This window comes from Vollenhovia emeryi, unplaced genomic scaffold (genome assembly GCF_000949405.1).
Source record: "Vollenhovia emeryi isolate VEMERY1.0 unplaced genomic scaffold, V.emery_V1.0 DF939208.1, whole genome shotgun sequence".
In the NCBI taxonomy this organism is placed as follows: domain Eukaryota; kingdom Metazoa; phylum Arthropoda; class Insecta; order Hymenoptera; family Formicidae; genus Vollenhovia; species Vollenhovia emeryi.
The window spans coordinates 829,985-855,295 of record NW_011967158.1 but is presented as its reverse complement, the minus strand read 5'-3'; the positions used below and the strand labels follow the sequence as shown (position 1 = coordinate 855,295).

Sequence of the window (25,311 nt, the reverse complement as noted above, 5' to 3'; positions counted from 1 at the left end):
ACGTTTCGTTAAATTATAATCTAAATTGACCCATTAAAAATCTTAGGAGGTCAAAATTTTTATTTACAAGGATTTAAAAAACAGAATAGCGCGTAGACGCTTTCTAAAATTTATTAATCGGACTACAATTTTATCGTTAATTGCGTCATCCGCGAAGTGCTGCCCTCGGTATCTAAATATCTTTGGAAATTTTTTTAAGCTGCTTCGTTTAGGAAATCGTAAGGAATTTTGCATCTTGAAAATCGAGGAGCGCACACTTTCTTCAAAAACTTTTCATTTTCGCTAGACGCGTAAAAACATTTTTGTCCAGAAAAGAATTGAAACGATTGCGAGACATATTGCCACATATTGCCAGCGATACGGCGTATCATGTTAAGTACCTTTCGTCGACGGTGCTTATCGGGCCGAATCAATATTTATGGCGGCCTAGGTGCGACGCGATCACACGATCGACCGTTCTTAGAATCGTACGATACGGCGTGACTGATTGCACGTGTGTGCGATTGGAACGTGAACCCGTGCATCACGCGGTGCATCAGGTCGGAATGAATTGCCGGTTGAGAGACGTAACGATGCGCGGAAACTATCACTTTGTCGCCCGCGATCGTCATCGGCCTGTAAATGGTTATTGTTTACACATCCGTAGCAACTTCCTCTGACGTTCTAACGAATGCTCCAGATAAATCATAAATCGCAACTTCAAATCAGCAGAAGTCACGCGATTTTGCGTTATAGACTCCGCGTTATAGACTCCGCAAATATGTATAATATATTATTCGAATTTATCTCGTAGAAAGATATCCTGCTTTAAAGATGATCGTACAAATCTTTTTGGATCAACAAATATTTTTGTATAATTAAACTCTGTTCTGTTTACAGAACTGTAGTTTTAGTCATGAAGATTGAAAAGCGTCTAATATGAATCTTCTTCAAGTCGCCAGCAGTAACAGCTTCAGTATTTTCTTGACCGTATCTGGTATTTTTAATCTTCTTCTTCGTGATAAGCTTAAAAGCCTGTTTTGTCCAGTTAGTTCTGTACCAGAATGAACTGATGTTTTGAGCATTTACTTCATCTTCGGTAGGCTGCTAATCTTGCCGAAGGAAACCTCCAATCTGGAGAGCTGTATTCCTAAAAGGATATGTGTGGCAGGATACTTTCAGTGGTTACCACTTCCCTTTGGAAAATTCCGAAAAAATCAGTGGTGTTCGTGGACTTGAACTCGGATCTTTTAGTTAATTTGTTTACCAAGCAGCGCACATCTCTCTGCGCCACACTCGCCACGCATTTTTAATAACAAGTAATTGCGAAAAATATCACCTCAGCCAGGGTTTGAACCCGGACTTTCCTATACTCTAGGCGGGCGTTTCACCAATTCGACCACTGAAGCATGTGGTAATATTTATCGCAATAACAGTATAAAGATGTTATCTTCGCGTCTATTTTTCGATTTTAAACTGTGCTCTGATTCGATATAATCAACTTAAAGTTCAAAAATAGACGCGAAGATAACATCTTTATACTGTTATTGCGACAAATATTATCACATGCCTCAGTGGTCGAATTGGTGAGACGCCTGCCTGGAGTGTGGGCAATTGTCCAGGTTCAAACCCTGGATGAGGTAGTATTTTTCGCAATAAAGTTTCTGTATTATTACAGAACAGAACAATTTGAACAGAATTTTCTATCTCAAAAATGAGGAAGCGCACTTTCTTCAAAGCTGTTTTCTATCGGTAAAAAGATGAGATATCTTACTTAAAAAATAATGTTATTAATGTTTTCGGAAGACTCTTAAGCTGCCCCGTTTATAAATTTAGAAAGAATTTTGCATGTTGAAAATCGAGGAGCATAGAGCACTTTCTTCACAGTTCTTGTTTGTCAGTAAAAAGATGCCCCGAGAGGTAGCCTTCTTGAAAGATAATTATATGTCTTCGGAGATTTTTAGAAAACTATAACGAATTTTGCATCTTGAATCGGGGAGCACATTTTCTTCAAAATTTTGGTCTATTAGTAAAAAAAACTCACCAAAGTATTCTATTTTGCAATACATAAAAACACAATAAATAATGAACACCTTGCAAGGTGGAAATTCCCTTAGTTTTGAACTGTTTGAATAGAGAATTGAAATAGGTATGTTGATCTACATTTGTCTTTTTCTTAGCTTATTAAATATACTTTGTACAGAAATGATTCGTTTCAATTGTCTACCCAATAGTTCAAAGCTAAGAAAATATCAACTTTGCCGGTGTCCATGATTTGATTCCGTATATAAATGTCTTCGGACATTTCTCTAAGCTGCCCCGTTTGGAAAACCATAATAAAGAGTTTTGCATTCTGAAGGAGGGATGGCGTGCCGTCTTCAAAGCTCTCTCTTGACGCGAATCGTTACCTCGCTCCTTTTTGTTCACTACCGAACCGTCGTTCTACCGGGGAACGACTAGAGGTTGCGACACACCGGTACACCCGCGTGTCAAGATCACCAGAGCGTGGAACGTCCGGTGGATACGGGCGGGTGCACGTGTCGGCTTTACGTGCGTTGCATGTGACTCGGCACCTCGGCATCCACGGCCGTTCGGTCGCATTCTTTCCTCTCGTTCGTCAGTCTTTTCGGAGCGCCGTAAATTCTTACGTCTGTACGTTACACGCGCTCGCGGTGACTCAGTCTGCACCGTGTGGAACCCACGTGTAATCACACAAGACTACGATCGGGTTCTCCATACGAAATATCGAAACTCAAATTTTGTAATTAAATCGCACCGACGCGCGTTAAATATTTTAATTCGTTGCCTTCTTAGATCTTCCTTCTTATTCCCCTTCTTTCGTTTCGCTCCGCTATTATTTTACCTTTTAATCAATTGAATATTGTATTTACATTTCCGTAGACTTTACCCACTTCGCATCTGGGATTTCTTTTTATTGATCTATTCTCCTGCATATATTGATGATTTTGTTTTTGCTGTAGGTAGACAATGACTTTGCTGGCGCCTTCTGCGTGCACACATTTCATTCATACTCTTTAATACTCTTTATAATTAGTGAAACCATTCAGAAACCATTCTTATGTACTTATGAATTGTAAGCCTAATCTACAGTCTGCCGCGCCCATCGGCCTGCGCGAGATCAATCTGAAGAAGAAAACGTTTCTCTGTTCGCAGAACCACTTGCGGAGCCGTGCTTCATCACTCAACCGTCCAACAGTGGCAATATACTTAGCGAGAATCGCACCAAGTTTCTGCAATGCCAAGCGAAAGGTAGGAATCGCAACCGTAACGTTGTAGACGTAACGTGACTTTCTTTGATTATCCTAATATAGGAACGAAGAGAGTGTCGTAAACTTGTCTGGTAATAAACTTTGTGACATGTATCATTTTGAACAGAAAAAGACTAGATTTTCCTTTTTAATTGCTTGTTGCTCTAATTCAATATTAAGATTAAGTAACAAGACCTTTGGAGGTACTGCAAATTTCAAGTTTTGTCTTCTTCCAAATGTGCTATCGAAAATAAAAACCCAGTTTCCATCTCGCCAACAGTTCGACCTATTTCGTCATCAACTTGCCGAAATTGTCAACATTTTTCGGAATTTTTGTATTCAAATATACAATCAATGTTGCTTTGGAACAACAAAATAAACGAACGTAAGAAAAAGTACCGCGGCCAACGATCGAGGATAAGGTTCACCCGCGTGGCGTTTCATTGTCCTGCAGAAATATCGGGTGACGTACAGGCGGATGAGACCAGATGAAGCCTCACCAATGCCCAACACCGTGTAATTCAATCGTATGACCCTGTACTAATGGTATTAGATAGCTCGCGATCTACAGCATCGTCCGTGACTTTGCATTGAATCGCTCACGAGTTTCTTCACGTTAACTCGAGCGGAGAGCGTACAAATAATCGCAGCTCGCAGAAAATACGCTTGTTAACGAGACAGCGGCGGCTCGTGCCGTTTTCTCAATGTCTTCACACAATTTCTAGACCCTCTTCATTCTTCAATTAAGTTAGACCAAGCGAAGCAGCTGGGAGAAACTAACTTTCGCATCATCTTCGCAGGCAATCCTCAACCAAAGTACAAATGGTTCAAGGACGGGATGCCCCTCAACAACGAGTTCACGTCGGAGCATTACCTCCGTATTCACAGTACGCGGCGGGAGGACGCCGGAGTGTACCATTGCGTCGCGACGAACGACGTGGGGTCCGTATTCAGCAATCGTCTCGTTTTCGCTGTAGCCTGTGAGTATCCCCAACGTGTTCGGGACACGTTGGATCATCGGGTTTACCGACGTTTCGATTCGCTTCAGACATGGGGACGTTCGACAATCTCACGAAGAAGGTGGTGACCGTCGAGTCGGGTAGCGCCGCGATTCTCGAACTACCCCCGATCGAGAGCTATCCCGCCCCCGACGTAACGTGGATCTCCACGGACGGGAGTCCTCCGTACGGGATAAAATACGCCACGACCGATCACACGTTAATCATACTGGACGCTTCGGAAAACGACGAAGGCTCGTACAGGTTCGTGTAATTGATGCGATCAGCATCCTGCTTGATGCTTCAACTGCAGCGCGCAGAGTCGCTCTTTTAGAATTTCTGACAAATGAAGTTTACACTTTCTGATCGTTCACGACAGAGCGAAGGCTATTAACACTCAATTGGGCAAGGACGAAATCAGTCCGTTTTTTACACTGAAAGTTACCGGCGATCCGTACGCCGAGGTGGCCCCCACCATAATCGTCAAGCCGCAGGACACGCAGATAATAAAAAATCAAGATGTCACGCATATAAATTGCATCGCGAACGCCAGGTATTCGCGAATTTCTGTTTACCACTCGCTGCGTATCATGATTTTTCTTCACGATGCGCAAGCACAATGTTGTCAATGTTTGCTCTCGAAAAGATTCGAAATTGCAGCCTCAATATCGTTTCAGACCGCTTCACGAGCTGAGGACTCTGTGGATGAAGGACGGCATTCCGATCGAAAACTCTAGGATATCGTATAGTTTTAACGATTCGTGGAACAGAACACTCGCATTGATTTCAGCCAACATAACTTACACAGGAGTTTACTCCTGCCACGTGGACTTGCGAAGTGGCGGGTATCCGACTATAAATGCGAGCGCTAACATTGTTGTATATGGTAAGCGTATTATAGTTGACAATAAACATGTAATAAATATGTGTAAATGATGATACAGTAAAATACCGATAAGAGTATAATCGTGAGACTATGTTTTAAAAAATGCTACGCTGTAAAAAATTTTTAGCAGGCCTGACTCTTTTCTAAATTTGTCGTTTCGCTCTTCTAGAAAAACCGACATTTATAACGGAATTAAAAAAGAAGACCCTGAGCGATTACGGGTCCATGGTAACGTTACCGTGTAATGCTAACGGCGTGCCACCTCCTACAATCAGTTGGTTCCGTAATGCCGAGCCTGTCGATCATTTACTGGGGACTAGGTACGCCTCGACAAATATATGTCTTTATGGTCGTTAGAATCTGAGGGAGGAAGAGAGGGGGAGAGAGAGAGAGAGAAGCTTTTCAATTATTTCTATTTTAATTATCTGTTTTGTTAGAAATTTGTTCTGTAAATCTAAAATTGTAATTGTTTTACATGAAAGAGATATTGGTGAGAAATAATGTTTTTATTTCATTAAAACATATTGTATTACAAAGTAAAAATATGTACGTAATATTAAAGGAATTATCATTGAAGAGAAGATAATTTGAAGTAAGAAAGGTTAAATTTAGAAAATATTTTACAATGTTAAATATTTTTTAATTTGTTTCCGTCTATAAGAGGGACTTAGAACTCTGAAAAACATTTAAACATTTTTACTGCTCTTTCACAGATACAGGATGGAAGAAGACGGCTCGTTGACGATTAAAAAATTAACTATGGACGACTCGGGAATGTTTCAGTGCCTCGCGTCTAACGATGCCGGCGAATCGTCCAGTTGTACTTGGCTGAAAGCGAAAAGTGAGTAATTTCCCATAGTTTCCACAATGTATCGCGAAATTCTAAAAATAAAATAAAATTATCAGTCCGTACCCAGAGTGTTCGCAAAACACGCGACTAAAATACAATTTTTTAATTTTACATAAGTCGAAATTTCTGTAAGCAGTCACGGGACATAATGAAAAATAATAAATAACGCAAATATATAATTTAGTTTCGAATACAAGGTGAGTTAAAAATTTTTGTTATGTTGTTTATTTATTGTCTTTTTTGGCCGATGTATAATATAAATTGTAACAGGTGATTTCTTATGTTATCTAATAGCAAGATTGTTAAGCCGTGTGTCAAATATTGTTTAAAGGGAAATACATTTGAGTCGCGTTTTTCGCGGACATTTCGCGTAATAATGTCGCAAGCAGAGTTAATATAAATGACGTATTTTTTGTATGCGGCACAGAAGAAGAATTAGGAAGCGGATTGAGAAACAGAGTTGCCCGCTGGGCGGCTGGCTACAATGTAGTCAGAATTCGCCAGTCTGATCGCCGTTTTATGTTCTCTCAATATCAAAACAGTAAGAATATTGCAGCGAGATTTCCACACTTCTCTTTTCCATTATCATTTTCGGCACATGCTTAAAGACTGCGTATAAATTTCACTTCACGATTTTTTGCTTCTCCTAGTGACAAATTTGCGCGTAGCTCTGATAAGGCAAACAGCACCACATGTTGGCATTTTAGAATATTTATTATTATTCCACCATTATAGTTTATAGAACTTTAGCGAAAGACGTTGACCAATTCTACGTTTCTTTCTATGATTAGTGATTTAACGATTTTAATTATAGTTGAGTGTTTTTCTATACGACACCATACGATATTTTTGAAGAAACATTAAATGGATTGATTTGCTGTATTTTCACGTAATGAAATGATAATTCTTAGCACGCGTCTGCGACATTGCATGTAATACTGACATGCATGTCCTGTTTTTTTTCAAACATTAAAGATATAATTTTAATAAGATCTATTTATTTATGAATGTCTCAGGATAAGTGCCGTTAGCATTTAGTGATTATTTTACGTGGCATTTATCATTAAATATGACTGTACTTAGTTTTAAGTTTGCGTAGTTTTGCTATTAAATATGTGTTTGTGTTATGCTTAAAAAATAAGCTTACCTTTTGGAATAAACTTAGTGAGATAGAGAAGAGGTGAGAATTTACAGATGGGTTTAATATTGCAAGCGACGATTGCTCACCCTTTTTTCATTTGCACGTTGTGAGAAAACATTCGGGCATAGATTCGATCTTAATGACACAATTCCTGTGATTTACAGCGTCTAGACCGATAATGGAAAATGGACCGCAGAATCTGACAATGTTAGACGGCAAAGATGCAACTCTGAGTTGCAACGCGATTGCGGCGCCTAAGCCAAATGTCACCTGGTATTATAACGGTAATTAAATCAAAGCTAAATTACTTGTTATTTTTTAAGTTATTGTATGTCAATATGGCGCGCAGGTGTGCGATTATTAGATAATTAAGATACATAAGATTAATATAATACAAGAAATGTTTCAAAAGTTCTAGGAAATGTGCTCTAAATCTTTTATTTAGGTTTGTCAACATTACATTGTAGTTGTTCAATATAGCTCTCTTTTAATTGAACGCACTTATCTCGCAAAATCATTTATTTAGACATTAGCAATTAACGCTAAACGTTTAACTTATGATTCCTAGAAATTTGCAAACTCCCTCGTGTTACAAATCTCCCTGCGCGTTTACGTGACAAATGCCATTTGATTGTAACAGATACGATGCCTGTGGAGATCGCTGGGAGAGTACAAGTCTTGGACAATGGCAATCTTTTAATCGCGGCGGTGAAACCGAACGACGCGGGAAAGTATACTTGCATCCGCGCGAACGAAGCCGGCTCTGTCAACGGATCGGCATACGTGACTGTTATGGGTGATTATCGAGACAAACGTTTATAAGAAAAAAGGCTCAAACGAATCATGATAGCATACTTTCTTACGATAGAAATCGGTTCTTTTGCTCAGTTGTCGTATATCATCTGCTTCTGTTACAGTTCGGACTCAAATCATCCAACCACCTGTTGATACGTCCGTGCTTCTCGGGCGTACCGCCGAATTGCAGTGTAAAGTCTCAAACGACCCCAGCGTCGTGTACGATATGGCATGGTTTCACAATGGACAGTACGTATAAGGAGAAATATTATAATGACGCGAATAACGTCAGTTAAAATTTTTGAGAGCAGAAATTTAACAAGCTTTTCAAACTTATATTAACCGGAGTATTCTCCGATCGACTAAACATCGAATTAATTGAAATTTAAGACATTTAAGAATTATTTACATTATATATATATATACGTATTTTTAATTTGATAATTTCATTAATTCATAAATTAAATTGTTGATTTACGGTACCGGCGAAATTATTTGAATCGAGAGGACAAGATCCTAAAACTCTTCCGACACTATAGAAAATTTGAAACTGATAAAGTTCTATTGTTACAGAGTAATAAACACGCAAGCGAGTCAAAGGGTGAAGATGCGATCGGACGGCACACTCGAGATCGTCACCGTTCGACCCTCCGACGTGGGCGAGTACACTTGCTCTGTGGTGTCGCCGGGTGGCAATGAAACGCGATCCGCACGTTTAAGCGTGATCGAATTGCCATTTCCACCGATCAACGTCCTGGCCACGCGGGTCGAAAAGATCTCGCCGCGCACGATCAACGTTACGTGGGTGCCCGGCTTCGACGGCAATAGCCCTACGAAAAAATTCATAGTTCAGAGACGAGAGGTGTCCGACCTGGGTAAGTGTGATTCGAATATAAAAACTCAAGTGTACTCTAAATATAATTGAATACGTTAATGTGAAATTTGTATACTCTCGAATATACGTAACCGTAAACGTTAGTGTCACGTGTATCCAGAAATTTATAAATTTTCAATTCAGAAAATTGGAATTATAAAATTGATATTTTTTGTATCTCTATATAATGCATTTAATTTACAACATATTTATTTTTGCAAATAGGGCCTATACACGATCCGTTATTAAACTGGGTCACCGAACGCGACAATGTGTCCGCGACCAATCGGTGGGTATTGTTGAGTAATCTGAAAGCCGCGGCGTCTTATCAATTTCGTGTTAGCGCTGAGAACAGCGTCGGCGAGGGTCCATCGTCAATAGCCAGTAACATCGTCGTTCTACCTCAAGAGCGTGAGTGATTAGAAAAATTAGTCGCTTAATTGTTTCAATAGAAAATAATATAATGTACCTCTCCTCGCTATTGTATCTTCATTAAAATATGGATAAATTTATGAATTGATCCTCGATGTGCGATTTCGATGTTGCATCTCATTTAAATGCTTTATTTCTACTTTTAGCGCCCAGTGGTCCACCGATTGGTTTCGTAGGCTCAGCACGTTCGTCGTCGGAAATAATAACGCAATGGCAACCTCCACTGGAAGAATACCGAAACGGCCACATCTTGGGATATATATTGAGATACACGCTTTTCGGATACAACGACAGCCCGTGGACGATGCAAAACATCACTAATGAAGCGCAAAGAAATTACCTTATTACAGATTTAATCACGTGGAAGGACTATGAAGTGCAAATAGCGGCTTACAATGAAAAAGGCGTGGGTGTATATTCGAAGGGCTTGCAAATAAAAACTAGGGAAGGAGGTAATTGACGCTAGGAATTAATTTAAATATAATTCTATGGTATTATATAAATTAATTAACTTATTATAATTTTTTCCCTGAAATCTTGTAATTTTATAACATCCCAATTTAAACGCTCTGCTGTATAATTCTAAACTGTTATGCAGTACTAAAACATAATGGATTGACATGCTAGAATATTACCCTGGTGTTATAAATCAGTTAAAGATAAAAGAAATAATTTTTTGCAGTCCCGGAAGCACCTCCTACAAATGTAAGAGCGAAAGCACTTAATTCAACGGCAGTGAAAGTTTGGTGGAAGCCACCGAATCCTCAAAAGATCAATGGTATCAATCAGGGATACAAATTGCAAGCCTGGGTCGACAGCAATTTTACAGAAGCGACTGAATACAAATCGATGACTGTGCCGCCGAGTTTATTCGATCCGCTCGCCGAGCAGAACGCCATTATGACAGGTTTAAGAAAGTACACTCCGTACAATATCACGGTGCTCTGCTTCACCGATCCAGGCGACGGTGAAAGAAGCTTGGCCGTCGAAGTTCGCACTCGTGAAGATGGTATGTTTACCTACACAACAACTAGTTAAGAATTAATAATTATATTGCTAGATTAATAAAGATGATTCTGATTGAAAGATCATTTTTGACGTACTTTATATCTCTTTATATTATAAATGAATAAGAATTAAATTATTCTTGTAGACATTATTCATCTTTATATATTTATAATCTGTTACAGTACCTGAAGAAGTGGAGAATTTACAATTTGAAGATATCAGTGATCGTGCGCTAACGGTTAAGTGGAGTCCCCCTAAAGAGACGAACGGAATATTGACACATTATCAACTGAAATACATGATTAAAGACATCCCAGATTCTTTGCGCGTCGAAAACTTTACAGCTGATATGTTATTAACCAAAGTGGAGCATCTTCAGGTAGTTATAAAAAATATATAGTAAAAAGTCAAAATCAAGGTACAATAAAGATATGACTATATCCATTTAAACATTTTCTTAGGCACTAACCCACTACAAATTTGAAGTAACCGCTTGGACGTTGGTTGGATCCGGCAAACCAAAAGTGGCGACCATACAGTCAGGCGTCGAACCGGTGCTACCGGAACCTCCTACGAAGCTAGCATTATCCAACATAGATGCATTTTCCATTGTGTTACAGTTCACGCCAGGATTCGACGGAAACTCATCCATCATAAAGTGGACAGTGCAGGTTGGTCAATTTACAGTCAATGCTCCCTTTGTAAAAGTTGAAGATAATCATTTGTTACATTTTTCGTGTATAATCAAATTTCTGCTATCAACAAAAATGTTGTTGAAATAAAATTGATTTTATGCCAAATAATGTTTTATTATCTGTTTGCTGTTCCAAGGATCGGTATTTGAAAAAAATCGCGCCTCATTCTCAGTCGTACTAATTCACGAATTTTGTAAGATTTATTCTTAAGGTACACAGTCGGGAAGATTCAATATGATAGAATAAAAGACCGAAGATAAATCGAAAGAAACAATATGCGAGATCAATGGTTGTCGATTTTTCAGGCACAAACAGCGCGGAACTCGACGTGGTACAACTTCTACGAAGTGTCCGATCCCGACGCGAGTACAATAACAGTGGACGGTTTGACTCCTTTCATGCAATACAAGCTCCGTTTGATCGCAAACAACGTCGTTGGTGCGTCGCAGCCTTCCGAGCCGACCAAAGAGTTCCAGACGATTCAGGCACCGCCCTCTCATCCCCCGAAAAATGTCACGGTTCGCGCGATGAGTGCCACCGAGTTACGCGTCAGGTGGATCGTAAGTATCGTTACCGGATTATCATGCGACAAGTATTATTCCTGTATTGATTAGCATTACGATATATCTATTAGTGAGATTGTATTGCAAGAGTTGTATTGTCTTCTGTGTAGCCATTGCAGCAAATAGAATGGTACGGAAATCCGCGAGGGTACAATGTCACTTACACGGAAGTGCGATCGAACATCTCGAAGAGCAGCATTATCGAGGATCACACCGCGAACTCATACGTTTTGGAAAATATGGAGGAGTACGCCGATTACGAGATAGTGATGCAAGCGTTCAACGACGTCGGCTCTTCGGCGGCGAGTCCAAAAGCCATCGAACGAACTCGTGAATCAGGTGTGTGTTTTATACATAATTGAACGTATGTATTTACGCAAGAAAGAAGCCAACTCATGAAAATTCAATTTTTCGAACGTGGTTATATAATTTTACATAATCGAATATAGTTTAGACGAACGTTAGAAAAATTAAGTATAATATTTTACACTAGAAATGAAATAATTTTTCAAACTATATGAATTGATTTCTAATAATTGACTTGGCACTAATATAATTATGTATTGAAACTCAAACGTTAGCAAAACAGATTGTATTAAGTTCGATTTTTAATGTATTTTTCATACAACATCCTGAAATTTATAGATATGTGTGACATCTTTCAGTTCCTTCTCTGGGGCCGATTAACGTAGAAGCAAATGCGACATCATCTACGACTATCCTGGTGCGATGGGGTGATGTGCCCGTGGAACATCAAAATGGACAGATCGAGGGCTTTAAGGTATACTACGGCGCGAATTCCAGATCGACTTTCCAGTACAAGAACATTCCTAGCAACACCACTTTCACGACCACCTTAACGGAGCTTCGCAAGTTTGTCCAATACCACGTGCAGGTTTTAGCTTACACAAGACTTGGCGATGGGGCACTGAGCACCCCACCTGTGAGAGTCCAGACCTTTGAAGACAGTAAGTGGATTTATTGCAGTTGAACTTTCGCTAACAAAAGCAATTGAGATAATGTTATATTTTAAATTTTATATATAATGTATATATAAAATATTGAAAATATAACAATAAAGAAGAATAAAATTCTATGATAGCGCTTTAACATTCTGTTTTCTATCACAGCTCCTGGTCCACCATCTAATGTATCTTTCCCTGACGTGAGTTTGACCACAGCGCGCATTATCTGGGATACACCAGAGGATCCCAACGGAGAGATTCTCGCATACAAAGTCATGTTTCATTTGAACAGCAGCGAAGATCGCCAAGATTCTAAAGAAAAAACTTTTGCGGCCTCAGACAGAACGTTCAGGTATAAAGATTTTTCCTTTTACCATGTAATTGTCTATGTACATTTTATGTAGCAAAGTATTTGAAGCCAACATACTTGAGGTATAACATACAAAAAGTTTGTTTATTTTATGCGAATAATAATTTTTTCTTTAACGATTAAATACAATAAATGTTTCAATATCGCTTCGTTACTACTTTGTTCTACCGCGGTGCAAATTTTAATATCGTAAGAGAACCATGCAGTCGTATTTTTAAAATCTTTGAAAATACTTGTAGTATAATATTCTTGATATATTAAACAATAATTTATTCAATTTTTAACATTCTCAATAGTCTTTTTTATTGATCATTGACACGCAGCATCTCTTATTAGAACTTGTAAAAACCTTTTGCTTTATTACAAATGTTCTTAAACTAATCGGTAAAAAATTTAAAACAAATTTATACTATACACATATAAAAGAGCTCGTTTAAAATTTTATACAACTCATAACATTTCTGCCACAATCTTAAACATCTCCATAATTCGCTTGCAGAGCCACTGAACTCGAGCCTGAGAAGTATTACATGTTCTCCGTGACGGCACAGACAAGATTGGGTTGGGGTAAGACGGCTTACGCGCTTGTATTTACCACGAACAACAGGGAACGTCCTCAAGCGCCGTCGGTACCCCAAGTGAGCAAGTCGCAGATCCAGAGTCGTCAGATAACTTTTAACTGGACGCCAGGCAGAGACGGTTTTGCTCCGTTAAGGTAAAAAATCTTTCTTTTGTGATGACTCTACCCGTTAAACTGTATATCAATCCCTCCTCTTGTTTCAATAGATATTATACAGTGCAACAGTCTGAGAATTCCGGACCATACCAAATCATTCCCGAGAGAGTGGAACCCACTCTGACATCTTACACGGCTAACAACTTAAAGCCTTACACGCATTATCAGTTTCGCATTCAGGCTACCAACGACATAGGCCCTTCAGAATGGAGCAATGAATCCGCTCAAGTACAAACTCTGCCTGCAGGTGCGTACCAAGGATAAAATAATACGAGACTCTGAATGAAACGTTAGCGAGGATAGATTGTTAGAAAAATTAGGAAAACCTCGTGGGACGGAAAGAAATTCTTTCTCGGCAATTTTTTGAATTTCTGTTCTTTTTACTATTTTGGACTAAATTTTTCAACGTTGACAAAAGTGTTACATTTCTTACAGCGCCGTCGAAGGGTGTCACCGGTCTGAAAGCTGTACCGATAACAACATCCAGCGTCGAGGTTCGCTGGAACATGGTCGACGAGGTGTATTGGAGCGGTGATCACGAGACTGGTGGTTATCGTGTCGTTTATCAGCCGGTATCGGATTTCCCGCCTCTTCAGGCACCGCCGAAAGAAGAGATTCTGGGAATTAATGTGCGTATAATATATCTTTAATCTCTTCTTTATGATGTCCATTTTAATTTGACAACGATATAATATCAAGATGAATTGCGTGTAGCTTCTAATATAACTAATTTACTTTTGTAGGCAACGAAAATGGTTTTAAGCGACTTGACGGAGAACCAATATTACGAGATTGTCGTGCGACCATTTAATTCTGAAGGCGAGGGCCCGTCCAGTCCGCCGGTTACTGTGTACGTAGGTGAGGCAGTCCCTACAGGAGAACCTCAGCATCTAAAAGCCGAATCTATCTCTTCCACCGAGGTCCACTTGCGTTGGAAACCTCCTCAGGCCAATATGCAAAATGGCGATTTATTAGGATATAAGGTAATTATTTCGCTCAGTTACACAACAGTTATTGCTTTTATAAATTCAATAATTATAATCGCGACAAATTCATAGACCTTTGTTTTACCTGTTAAGATTAATAGATTAATTATTGAAAATTGACACTACAGTATTACTTTATTAATTTAAAATGTTTGTTTATTATAAAAAGAAATTTCTGTTTATTATTCCAGATTTTTTACTTAGTGACCAACTCCCCTCAGGATTTAGAGAAAAAACAGGAAGAAGAGATAGAAGTCGTTCCTGCATCTTGTTTGACGCACAATTTAGTCTTTCTTGACAAGTATACAGAGTATCGCATACAAGTTCTAGCGTTTAATCCAGCTGGAGATGGTCCACGAACGCCACCAATTACCGTGAGAACGAAACAGGTAAGTTTCTATAAACGCTACATCGTAATTGTTTCACGAACAATGTCGATATTTTCGACAGGAATATTTACGAACGGTATTTGGATTCTGTAATGTAATTGCAGGACTTACCAGGACCGCCGTATCATTTGCAATTTAACGAAATTACCATGACCAGTCTGCGCGTCTCTTGGAATCCGCCGAAGTTACGCAACGGCGAGATAGTTGGTTACATCGTCACGTACGAAACGGCGGAGCAAAACGACCGTAAGTCAAATTAATCTCTTCAGGAAGATTTACAGTATTTGACTTCAAGAATTTAACTTTACGTTTCCAACTCATCTTTTTACTTGTCATTATTACTTTTTATTTGTAATCATGACATTGTGTACTTCGCTGATTAATACGTGTCCACATATATTATTATTTATAAATGGACACGCTATTTATTTAGAAAAATTCACACACATATTAGAGTCACTTCGCAGAAATGTTTACAATATACTTCGCTTTTTTTACTCACTTATCGATGTTTTATTTAAGGTTTCAGTAAACAAGTTAAGCAAAAAGTGACGGAGACGGGTCTCCTTATCCAGCCGCTGGAGGAGGAGGTGACGTATGTCTTTATGGTTCGCGCGCTGACGATCGACTTCGGACCGCCGGTGTCCGGCAACGTCACGACTGGCCCGCAAGAAGGTTCACCGATGGCACCCAGCAATCTCGGCGTGACCAAGACGGTCTCCAGCGTGGAGCTGCAATGGACTAACGGGGCTTCCGGCAAAGGTCCTATACTCGGTTATTACATCGAGACTCGTCGCAAAGGTAAATGAATGATCTTTATACAACCGTCGTTACATATTTAGTTACACTTAATAGGAGTAAAAGAAACGTGTCAAGAAAGCTATTAAAAATTCTCCATTTTATCCTGCTGTCTATCAAAAATACAACAGCAAAAAATTAAAAATGTATATCTTTTTATGCACATACATAGTACATCTAATTTTTATATTGTAACTAGCTTGCAAAATAAATTCGGCGTGAGTATTTTTTGTAATTTTACGAAACGAGAACATACAACCGTAGAGTGATTTATAAGACAAATTCCGCGTAATTCGTTTATCATTTCACATTCGCGTTTGACTCGATTATCGGTTCTGCTAACACTAATACCGTCTTTTTTATAACTGTATAGCGATGGAAGAATGGCAGCATTGTAAGTGTCAACGCACGTAACTACGCTGAGCGTCAATCGTTGCATTAGATGGTTTTTGATAGTGAGACCCCTGTTAGCGTAACAATCTCGCTTTTGACAGTCCGTTGTACGTTACCCATACGTGTACCACGTGTGCCGTGGTCGTTTGGTACTTCCAATAATTTGCATGATAATGTCATAGCATGACGTCGCCAGAAACCCACTTTACACGTTCAAGCGGGATTTCACTGAAGATGTATTAACTCCGTGTAGCGCTGTAACACACCGTATATTGTCCTGACAAAGAAACGGTCCAGTGATTGACTATATTAGCGTGATGATTTGTTGTACTGTCCGTTGGCAACGCCGCAGTTTTTGTTATTTAGATCCTTCCCCCCCCCCCCCGCCGCAGCAATTAATCTTATTGTTTAACACTTTGCGTGCGGACGATGCATGCGCGCACGACATACGTTGCGTATGTCGTACCATAACTAAACGGAGTCCCGAGAATAATCGAGAATATATGGTACTTTACGAAGAATTTCACGTGGGAAAACGGACGGCACTCAAAGTGTTAAATTAGCTACCAGAATAATATAATCTCCTATCCACTTGTTGTACATAACGTCTCATTTTTATTGCATAATTTTTTAACGACACGTTTTCTGGCTAGTTTGAAATCAACTATTCCTTAAGACAATCATCAAGGCTAAATTAATGATTGACTGATTAATAATTAAAGGCGGAGGATTTCTGGCGAATTAAGTCTGGGAAAAAAATTGCTGTTATATTCTTAAATTTGTCAAATATATTAATACTATATTTTTACTATAATAGATCAATCATATGAAGTTGATTTTCTGCTGTAGAATAAATTTATGATCAATCATAAGACGTGTGCTAGTGATAACAGTTTCGAGGGAAAAAAATTTTGTTTAAGTTTTCTTCCTATGTGGGAAGAAAAAAATAATAGATAATTATATCATAGGCCGATTTTGATATAAATTAATAAGAAATAAGATAGTTTCTGAGTAGGTAACCCAATGGTTTATAGTTTATAAAATGTGTGAACTTTTATACCGTTTTCTAACCCGTCCTGCGCGATTACTTTTCGGTCTTAAAACACAGTTTTCTTTGGAACATTGTCGTCAGTAAATTCACATATCTTTAAATCGATAAACGATTAAAATTTTCAACGCTTACTAGCATTCACACATTGATTTAGTTTGGAGAAAAAGCCGACTACCAATTGACCAAAGAATCTGCTACTGAAAAATTATATCGTACAAATGAGACATCTTGTATAAAAAGATTGGATTATGTACGTCGTGGTATACGTATCTAAACGAAATAACTTTAGGAAATACCTGCCTAATTTAAAGATTATAATGCGGTTTATGTATGTAATTGTAGACGATTCGCGCTGGCAGACAATAGTTCGTACTAGCAACGGACCACTGACGGAGTATACAGTGTCTTATCAAAACTTACTGCCGTCCACGTCGTACTTGTTCAGAGTGATATCGTACAACCGTTTTGGAATTAGCTATCCAGCGTATTCCTCTGAGACGGTAAGCTTATTTAAAGAGAAACAACTATTTGTTTGGATATTAAATTTCCCCGTTTGATTATTTATTATTTGCTTGTTGTACATTCATTTGTTTGAAGACAAAATCTGTTACGAGTGCCAGCACGTGTCACTAATAGAAATTTCTTTACCAGATTTTGACACCGTCGAAACTGTACCTGGAATACGCATACCTGCAACACAGGCCGTTTTACAGACAGACCTGGTTCATGGTCACTTTAGCCGCTATATCAATTATAATTATCATTATGGTCATAGCAGTATTATGCGTGAAGAGTAAAAGCTACAAATACAAACGTAAGTTGAGTTTAACATACGTTTCTAAAATTTAATTATGAAATTTTTATGTAAATTTTAAATATGAAAAATTATATTATGCTGACAGGTCGGTTATCTGTAATACAATTCCATTAGTTCGATACATATAGAATATATATCAATATAAATGATTGCAGAAGAGGCGCAAAAAACTCTGGAAGAGTCGATGGCGATGGACGCGGACGACAGGCAGGAATCTGACCTGGAATTGTACAGATCGCGCCAGGTTGCAGGTGGTGCCGTTAACGCGGCAAGCGGCACTCTGGGCAAGAGGAATACGTTGGCCCGGAAGGCGATGCATCCTCCACCGCCCACGATGCTGGGCAAATCGCCCCCCAGGCCTTCCCCGGCATCGGTCACCTATCACAGCGACGAGGAGAGTCTCAAGGGATACGATGAGAATCCCGATGACAGCAGCGTCACGGAGAAGCCCTCCGAAATTAGTTCCACTGATTCTCAGGTAATTCTTGGTAAAACGCAGAACGAGACTTCACGTCTGACGAAGAGAAAATCCGTAATCCTGCTTTTATTTCACAGGGTTCTGAGAGCGAGAACGAGAGTGTGCAGTCCGATCCACATTCCTTCGTGAATCACTACGCGAACGTGAACGACTCGTTAAGGCAGTCGTGGAAACGGCAGAAACCCGTCCGGAATTATTCGTCGTACACGGACTCCGAGCCAGAAGGTAGCGCGGTCGTCAGTCTGAATGGTGGTCAGATTATCATGAACAACATGGCTAGATCGAGAGCGCCGCTACCCGGTTTCTCGTCGTTCGTGTAATTAACCGAATTATCCAGTACTACATGGAGACACAGAGAAACTTTCGTTTTATCCGTATATCGATATCAAAATTACTGCCGCAACCACTTCGCTTCGAGCAAGGTCTCTTTTTTTATACATATACATATATAGAGCGAAAGACTTACGTCGGAGAGACACGTGTGTTTCGTGCGTGCTGACGGCATAGACTTATAGCAAACTTATAGCAAGCTTGAGGCATCTTCGTATTGTGATATATTGATATATATATATATATATATTATTTATAATTTTCGATAAGACATTTTTGCATTTAATAGAAACTTTTGTACTTTCTCGGATTAGTTTAAGAATTTAAACAGCTAGCATACGGATCTCGTACGAGTGTTTTACAAATTTTCGTGCCTGCGGAGCGGAGGAGCGTAAGTCCAAATATCATTCTTTTTTTCAACGAATATTTTGGTCTTATTTTCGTTATACTTCTCAGGTACGGTTGCAAGTACGCGATTACTCGCATAATTCAATCCTTGTCAGTTTTCGAAGATATTTATCGTAAACGCATTTGTGGACTTGTGGACTCAATATCGCAGAGCTTTCACAGGAAGCAAAATGTCAATTTGGACTTAACGTTGCAATCGTTGGCCTATCATATCATTTTATCAGTCCACTTTAATTATGAAGACGGCGAGTTGTGGGACACTGTATAAATCTGCTCTTACGCTGGCGTACTTTCGCCGCGTCAGACGCATGTAAATATGTTATATATATATATACTTCCCGTAAGAATGTAGATTTTGTATAATGCTGCTACACATTGTATTCAGCGGACTATATCTATTCGCGTTTTGTGATATACAGTAAAAGCTCCATATTCGCGGGACTTACATTTTGCTGAACCGTCTTGGATATGGAAATGGCGATTCCGAAAAGTAAAATATAGAAAGAGTAAAATTTGACATAAAAATACATAATATATATAAAATATTAATTTTTATTTTATATATTATTTTATATATAATTTATATATTTACACATACATAACATAACTTACTTTTCATATAAAGATATGTGCATATGTTTCATGTATGTATATGAAAAATAAAAATATAGATATCTTTTCTATAATTCTGCTTATAATAAGAGTTGCTTTTAGCAACTATTAAGAAATATTTTATCCTTGTTATTGCAATAAATGAATTATTTCAGGCCCGTGAATAAGAAATACGCAAATATATATGGAGCTTCTATTGTACATAGATATATCTTAGTTACTGAGATGCAGTATTCATATCTTTTTGAACATTCGTTTTATTAATATACGTCCAAAGTCAGATATCGAACAGAACTACGAAGATTGTCAAGTTTATCGTAAAATGTGCGAATAATGAAACTTGACTAAAAGACAGCATAGAGAAGAACCTAATCTAACTAGCAATTATCAAGTAAGAATTACCGATTCGTATTTCATAAGCTCGTTCATTTTGCGCTAGGCTTGTTATAAGTATTTAGATATAATTTGAATACTTTTTTTTTAAGAAAAACAGAGTTCTACAAACGTCGCGAGATGCAGCGAAAATCTTTTCGAAGAAAAATGTTTCTATAGAAACACTTTAATGCTTCCGCGACACTGCCAGTGAACGTTTAGTGCAAATTTTATTTTATTTATATATTTCCACGCGCGTATATTTGTAACGACGTAAAAGGATAAAAATCAACTGTAATATTAATCGTATAGGACACTGAGAGAAAATCTGTTAATCTTTTAATAAAAATTTATGCCATTTTGGAAAAAAAAAGTTCTATAACACGGCGAATTATCGAAATTGCTTATCAATTTGAAATTACTATATATTTGTGAATGATTAAAAAGTAGTAATTTTTGTAATTAATCTTTAGATATTGTTCTATGTTACTATTAATTAAAATTTATTCATCATATATTGCCAGCGAAATAAGGAATTCCTATATCAGATGGACGTAGCGATCATGGCGCAGAACATTATATACATTGGTCTATTGAACTGTAAAACTCGAGTTAAAAACCAATTGAAAATGGTTTTTATTCGATCGCCATCTCGGGAAAAAGTAGCTAGCAGAGTATCTTACTCCTTCTATATAGATACAAGAGTTTAACGAGCACAACCGTGCGATTGGCTAATCATCTATCCACCTTAAAAATTTTGCGACTGCTGCAATCTCTAGGCCCTATGTTTCTCATAGTAATCTTTATTTCGAAAGGCCTTATGCTCCTACTAAAAGTAATAGGATTTAATAATATCAGATGGACATGTGTAGTGTATAAATCAATAACGCATGATTTTATGAATAGAAAACAATATATACATGTTCATTTATTAACATATCAAAGTTCTTTGCCGAAAGAGAGAAACGATTTATATTTCTCGTAACTTATTATTGAATCAAGTTTCCCCTGTAAAAGCTTCTTCGCATAGGTCGTACCACTTGCGGAGGGTCTGTGGTACCTTTGTTCCAGGGTACTGTTTAATTAGAGACCACACTGCAATGTCTACAATGTTGAATCCACCCTTGCAGGACCATTCCTCAAATTTATCGGCTAGTTCGCGCAACCCCTTTTCTATACGTTGCTCGTGGTGTAATAAATTAGTGTAGTCGAGCGCGAAATCCAATGTATGAGGTTGCAAGCATGTGCTCTCGTAACAATGCGATTCTATCAGTCTGCTCACATATCTAAGAAAATTGACTTCGCCCCCTATTTGGCAAGAAGTTGTAATAACTTGTAGGTTTGGGACTGAAAGGAGAGAATTCAATTAAATATGGAACACTTGAATGAAAACTGTTAAAAGCTCGCTGACGAACGATGAGAAAGTGATTAGAAGTTTGATTGTAAGAAAACGTCCGATCTTTCCAAAGGTTTTGATACATGTATTACTAGCGAATGACTTCCTCGTAACGAATTGTTATATAACGACACTTTCTCACGACCTATCGAGATTATGTCTCACCATCTTTCCATATCAATGTTAATTCTAGAACATTTGCAGTGCATCCAGTAGTTTGAGGGAAAACAATGGGTATTGGACCACTTGTAGTAGAATGAAGGTACGATATCACTCTGAAGCTAGTGTCCTTCCAAAGTTTCTGTAAAGCTAGTATTGAGTACGGCGGCTTCCTCGGATTTACATTAATCACTAGTTTGATGGACACTGGTTTCTGCAAACACGACGGTTGTCTGACAATCTCTCTTGTGATACAGTTTAATGAAAGTGCACTTGTATCGTAGCGCAATTGATGCATTAATTGCACTTACTAATTAAATACAATGCATACGTACTTAGCAGGCAATTACGTTTAATATATATCAGTACATCGCTAACCTGAACCGCCACATCTTTCGCAACTTCCATCTGATTGGACTGTTTCAAGAAATGGCACAGTCTGGAGACTTGCTTCTTGAGTTCCGCCAGTTGGCCAAGAATTTTCTCTTGCCTGGCTTCCAACGCCCCGTACTCCGGCAGGGATGCCTAGAAAAAAGTATATTGAATATTACTTTGCCTCATATAAAGATCTCCAGCCAACATTTGACTCTGGCGTACACAATATAAACGCCAAGTAAATTTATATCGTGTAGCAATGAATCTGAGAAATGTGTTACGACATACAGACATAAAGCAACATGTAGCAAATTGGACTTGTATCGTATCCGCGCTATGATATTTGTATCGAACAATAACAATACAAATGTAAAGTCCACCAGGAGCAACGCGTGTGGATGTGCGAACGATACAGTCCTGCACAGCGTGACGTTACAATACAGATACTTTTTCACTCTACAATCGTCGAGATGCGCAAACGAGGGGAATAAAACTTTCAGCGATTCACTGAGCTATTAGCGCTGGTCTACAATACGTGGAGTAAGGGACAGCCCTGACTTCTAGCTTTTGGTGTAAGGTAGCTGAAATATAGGCATAATTTTCAAAATATTTGCAACACTGATTGACGGCACTTTGATTCGCCGAGAGTAAGCCTAAGAGCTGAAGTAGGAGTAAGAAGTAAAATGGATTTATTTCCTTACTCCAGCTTACTCCATGTATTGTAGACCAGCCTTTACCTGTGTTGGCTGATGAAATTTTTAGCGGCTGACGCAATCACGGAGCCGGTACGAAATATCCGGCGAGCGACACATAACGATTCACTCGGGCGAACGGGTTTCCGGCCAGGTTCGACGCAACGCTAACGACACATCGAATTAACCCAGTTTCTAAGGACGCGACCGATCCCCGAAAGTTTCGCCCCGAGAGCCTCGCGCTTTTGACAGTCGCGCGCGTGGAACAGCCGCGAGGTCACCGACCGCGGGCTTGTCTCGCGCACGCACGCCGTATTTTAATCCGCGCGTCTTCCTCGCCGCCCCGTGCCAATAATTTCCGCGAGAAATCGCCGACATTTCCGCAAGAAAAGGGTGATCTCTCGCGGCGGGGAGGGACGCATCGATCAAGCCCCCCCGAGGCGAGGAGCGAGACAGAGACAAAGAGAGAGAGAGAGATAGAAGAACCGCACGTCGCCGCTCCGCTCCCCCGGTCGATCGCGGATCAGTGCGCCCGCGGAAATTTTCGGGAGGAGTCATCATGTCCAGCACGCTCGCTGCGGCGGCGGCGGCGGCCGCGCGCGCGCGCGCGCAGGCACGGACGGTACGTCGACCGCGAGGAGACCGGCCGAGCGGAAACGAAGACGGAGACGAAACGAAAACAAGGCGGAAACCTGCAGAAGGCGGTTAACCTGCGTGGCAATGTCGTCGGGCGCGTCGTCGTCGGTGGTGGTGTCGGCGGTGTCGGCGGCGGCGGCGGCAGCGGGGGCGTAGTGGATGTTTCGCAGCTCGTACATGGACACCGGGCGCGAATGACACTTGCCGCTGGGCAGGACGACCACCGGTCGCAGCGAGTACATCCCCGTCGACGTCGCCTCCATCGTCGTCGCGTGGTGGCCACGCGTCCCCACGGCGAAAACAATCGGCGCGCACGGAACGGAAGTCGAGAAAGGTGCGCGGGGCGCGCGCGAGAGCGCGCGCCCCCTCGCGTCTTCGCGCTCGCGGCCGCCGCGCTTCCGTCGGTAACGTCGGTAACGACGCCGAGATTCCGGGATTCGCACGGCGAGCTCCCGGCACCTCGCCCGTCGTTCCAGTCGTTCCTAAAACTCCGGCGTTCGGTTTTACGACTAGTTTCTCTCGTTCCTCTTTCGACCCACCGGACCGAGTTTGTCGCGCGAGGAGCTCCGACCTCGGCGGCGGCAGATGGCGCGACGAGAGCGATCGGCGAGCCCGCAAGTTCGCGCGTAACGGCTTCGCGAACGAGGTAAAAAGTGGATAGACGGGAAGCAAGAAGCACGCGCGATCTCGCAACGCAATCTCGGCATCGCGACGTCGCGCGCGGGATCGACCGCGGGGGGATCGCGCTTCTCCGCGGGACGCGAGTTATCGATCAAGAACCGTGGCAAGATGGCGGCGCCGCGGCGTCGGTAGTGTCCTCTGGCAACGAGTCGTCGCGTAACGCGCATTCGAGATCCGGGCTCGTGTCCACCGAGGTGATCGCGGGTAGGCGTACGCACGAGACAGACTCCGCGCGGATCGTGCTCTCGCCGTCCGCGCGTCGCCGACGTTTCTCCCGTCGCGCACGATTCTCCCCGCGCTCGCGAGTCCGCGCGCGTTGCCCCGCGCCGCGCGGGATTGCGGTTAGAATTGCGTTTTTTTTATTTCGAACGCGCGCGTGCCGCCATCTGCCCGCGTACGTCGATCTGACAGCAGCCCAGCGGCAGGAAGATACGGCGTAGGCGATTGGAGCGCGCGAGCGTCTCGGCCGAGACGCGCGTGCAAGTGCGATCGCGGGACGCGCGGCCACCGTTAGCGTCGCCGACGTGCCCGGGAGCGTCGCCGGGGCTCGCGGAGCCCGCGGCGTCGAGCGGAAACCGGCCGTGACGGCCGCCCGGCCGTCCTTTCCGCCGTAGCCGAGCCCCGAACGGCCGACATGGCGGCGCGCCGGTGAGCCAATCGCAGCGCCGCTCTCTCTTGCCGCTCCGCCATTCAGGGACGGCAACGACTCCATTCGATGCCGCCGCCGCTGCCGACACTGCTACCACCACCGTCGCCGCCGCTACTACCACCACTACTGCCACCATCGCGCGCAGCTAGAGGCCCCCTTCTGGCGTAATTCGCGTCGCCGATTTCGCTATCTCGAATTTGGCGAGTGCTTTTTTTCGCGGTACGCACGACGCGCCCGGAAGCGAGGAACGGCACGCGCGCGTACGGGAGTGACGCGCGGCGTACGTGCACGCCGCTGGGGCATCGCGTCGCGGCGGCGATTGTGTTTGATCACGTGACCGCGCGAAACCGACCGTGGGCCGTGAGAAATGGCGCAAAGATCAGAGTGCATCGGACATCATGGACGGATCCAGCTCGTTGCCGCGGCGATGTCACTCGTGTTTGTTTACAAGCGTGCGAGCACGCGCGCCACGTGCTGAGTGAGGAGGCGAGGAACCGGGAGAGGAGAGGAGAGGAGCGGCGCGGCGAG

At 41.2% G+C, this 25,311-nt stretch overlaps 2 protein-coding genes across 4 annotated transcripts in view; one reads left to right on the top strand and one right to left on the bottom strand.

Moving 5' to 3' along the window:
• The window catches only part of LOC105561366 (protein sidekick), a 41,308-nt gene extending 20,740 nt beyond the window's left edge, over positions 1–20,568 (top strand). Inside the window, exons 2-33 of one of the 2 annotated variants that reach the window (XM_012011279.1) lie at positions 3,154–3,249; positions 4,049–4,228; positions 4,297–4,510; positions 4,626–4,799; positions 4,924–5,132; positions 5,302–5,452; positions 5,846–5,973; positions 6,410–6,523; positions 7,288–7,407; positions 7,764–7,919; positions 8,041–8,167; positions 8,492–8,793; positions 9,018–9,203; positions 9,371–9,676; positions 9,907–10,233; positions 10,415–10,611; positions 10,694–10,903; positions 11,233–11,487; positions 11,601–11,829; positions 12,156–12,458; positions 12,621–12,807; positions 13,325–13,540; positions 13,612–13,808; positions 13,997–14,190; positions 14,305–14,544; positions 14,739–14,936; positions 15,041–15,182; positions 15,459–15,737; positions 17,521–17,678; positions 17,830–17,992; positions 18,151–18,473; positions 18,551–20,568. In XM_012011279.1, the coding sequence (XP_011866669.1) occupies positions 3,154–3,249; positions 4,049–4,228; positions 4,297–4,510; positions 4,626–4,799; positions 4,924–5,132; positions 5,302–5,452; positions 5,846–5,973; positions 6,410–6,523; positions 7,288–7,407; positions 7,764–7,919; positions 8,041–8,167; positions 8,492–8,793; positions 9,018–9,203; positions 9,371–9,676; positions 9,907–10,233; positions 10,415–10,611; positions 10,694–10,903; positions 11,233–11,487; positions 11,601–11,829; positions 12,156–12,458; positions 12,621–12,807; positions 13,325–13,540; positions 13,612–13,808; positions 13,997–14,190; positions 14,305–14,544; positions 14,739–14,936; positions 15,041–15,182; positions 15,459–15,737; positions 17,521–17,678; positions 17,830–17,992; positions 18,151–18,473; positions 18,551–18,793 (6,524 nt within the window). In that variant the 3' untranslated portion in view covers positions 18,794–20,568. The remainder of the gene's footprint in view (positions 1–3,153; positions 3,250–4,048; positions 4,229–4,296; positions 4,511–4,625; positions 4,800–4,923; positions 5,133–5,301; positions 5,453–5,845; positions 5,974–6,409; positions 6,524–7,287; positions 7,408–7,763; positions 7,920–8,040; positions 8,168–8,491; positions 8,794–9,017; positions 9,204–9,370; positions 9,677–9,906; positions 10,234–10,414; positions 10,612–10,693; positions 10,904–11,232; positions 11,488–11,600; positions 11,830–12,155; positions 12,459–12,620; positions 12,808–13,324; positions 13,541–13,611; positions 13,809–13,996; positions 14,191–14,304; positions 14,545–14,738; positions 14,937–15,040; positions 15,183–15,458; positions 15,738–17,520; positions 17,679–17,829; positions 17,993–18,150; positions 18,474–18,550) is intronic. The other variant, XM_012011280.1, reaches the window with a different exon arrangement.
• A 496-nt stretch (positions 20,569–21,064) lies between these two features.
• On the bottom strand, positions 21,065–23,790 carry LOC105561365 (aminoacyl tRNA synthase complex-interacting multifunctional protein 2-like). Of its 2 annotated transcripts, none has more exons than XM_012011277.1 (4): positions 23,510–23,790; positions 22,129–22,275; positions 21,757–21,964; positions 21,065–21,542 (listed from the first exon to the last, which is right to left on the bottom strand). In XM_012011277.1, the coding sequence occupies exons 1-4, from the start codon at positions 23,714–23,716 to the stop codon at positions 21,193–21,195; spliced, it is 912 nt and encodes a 303-aa protein (XP_011866667.1). In that variant the 5' UTR covers positions 23,717–23,790; the 3' UTR covers positions 21,065–21,192. The 2 variants fall into 2 exon arrangements, with proteins under 2 accessions (XP_011866667.1, XP_011866668.1); XM_012011278.1 differs by having other exon boundaries at positions 23,528–23,789.
• Between the last annotated feature and the right edge of the window lie 1,521 nt (positions 23,791–25,311).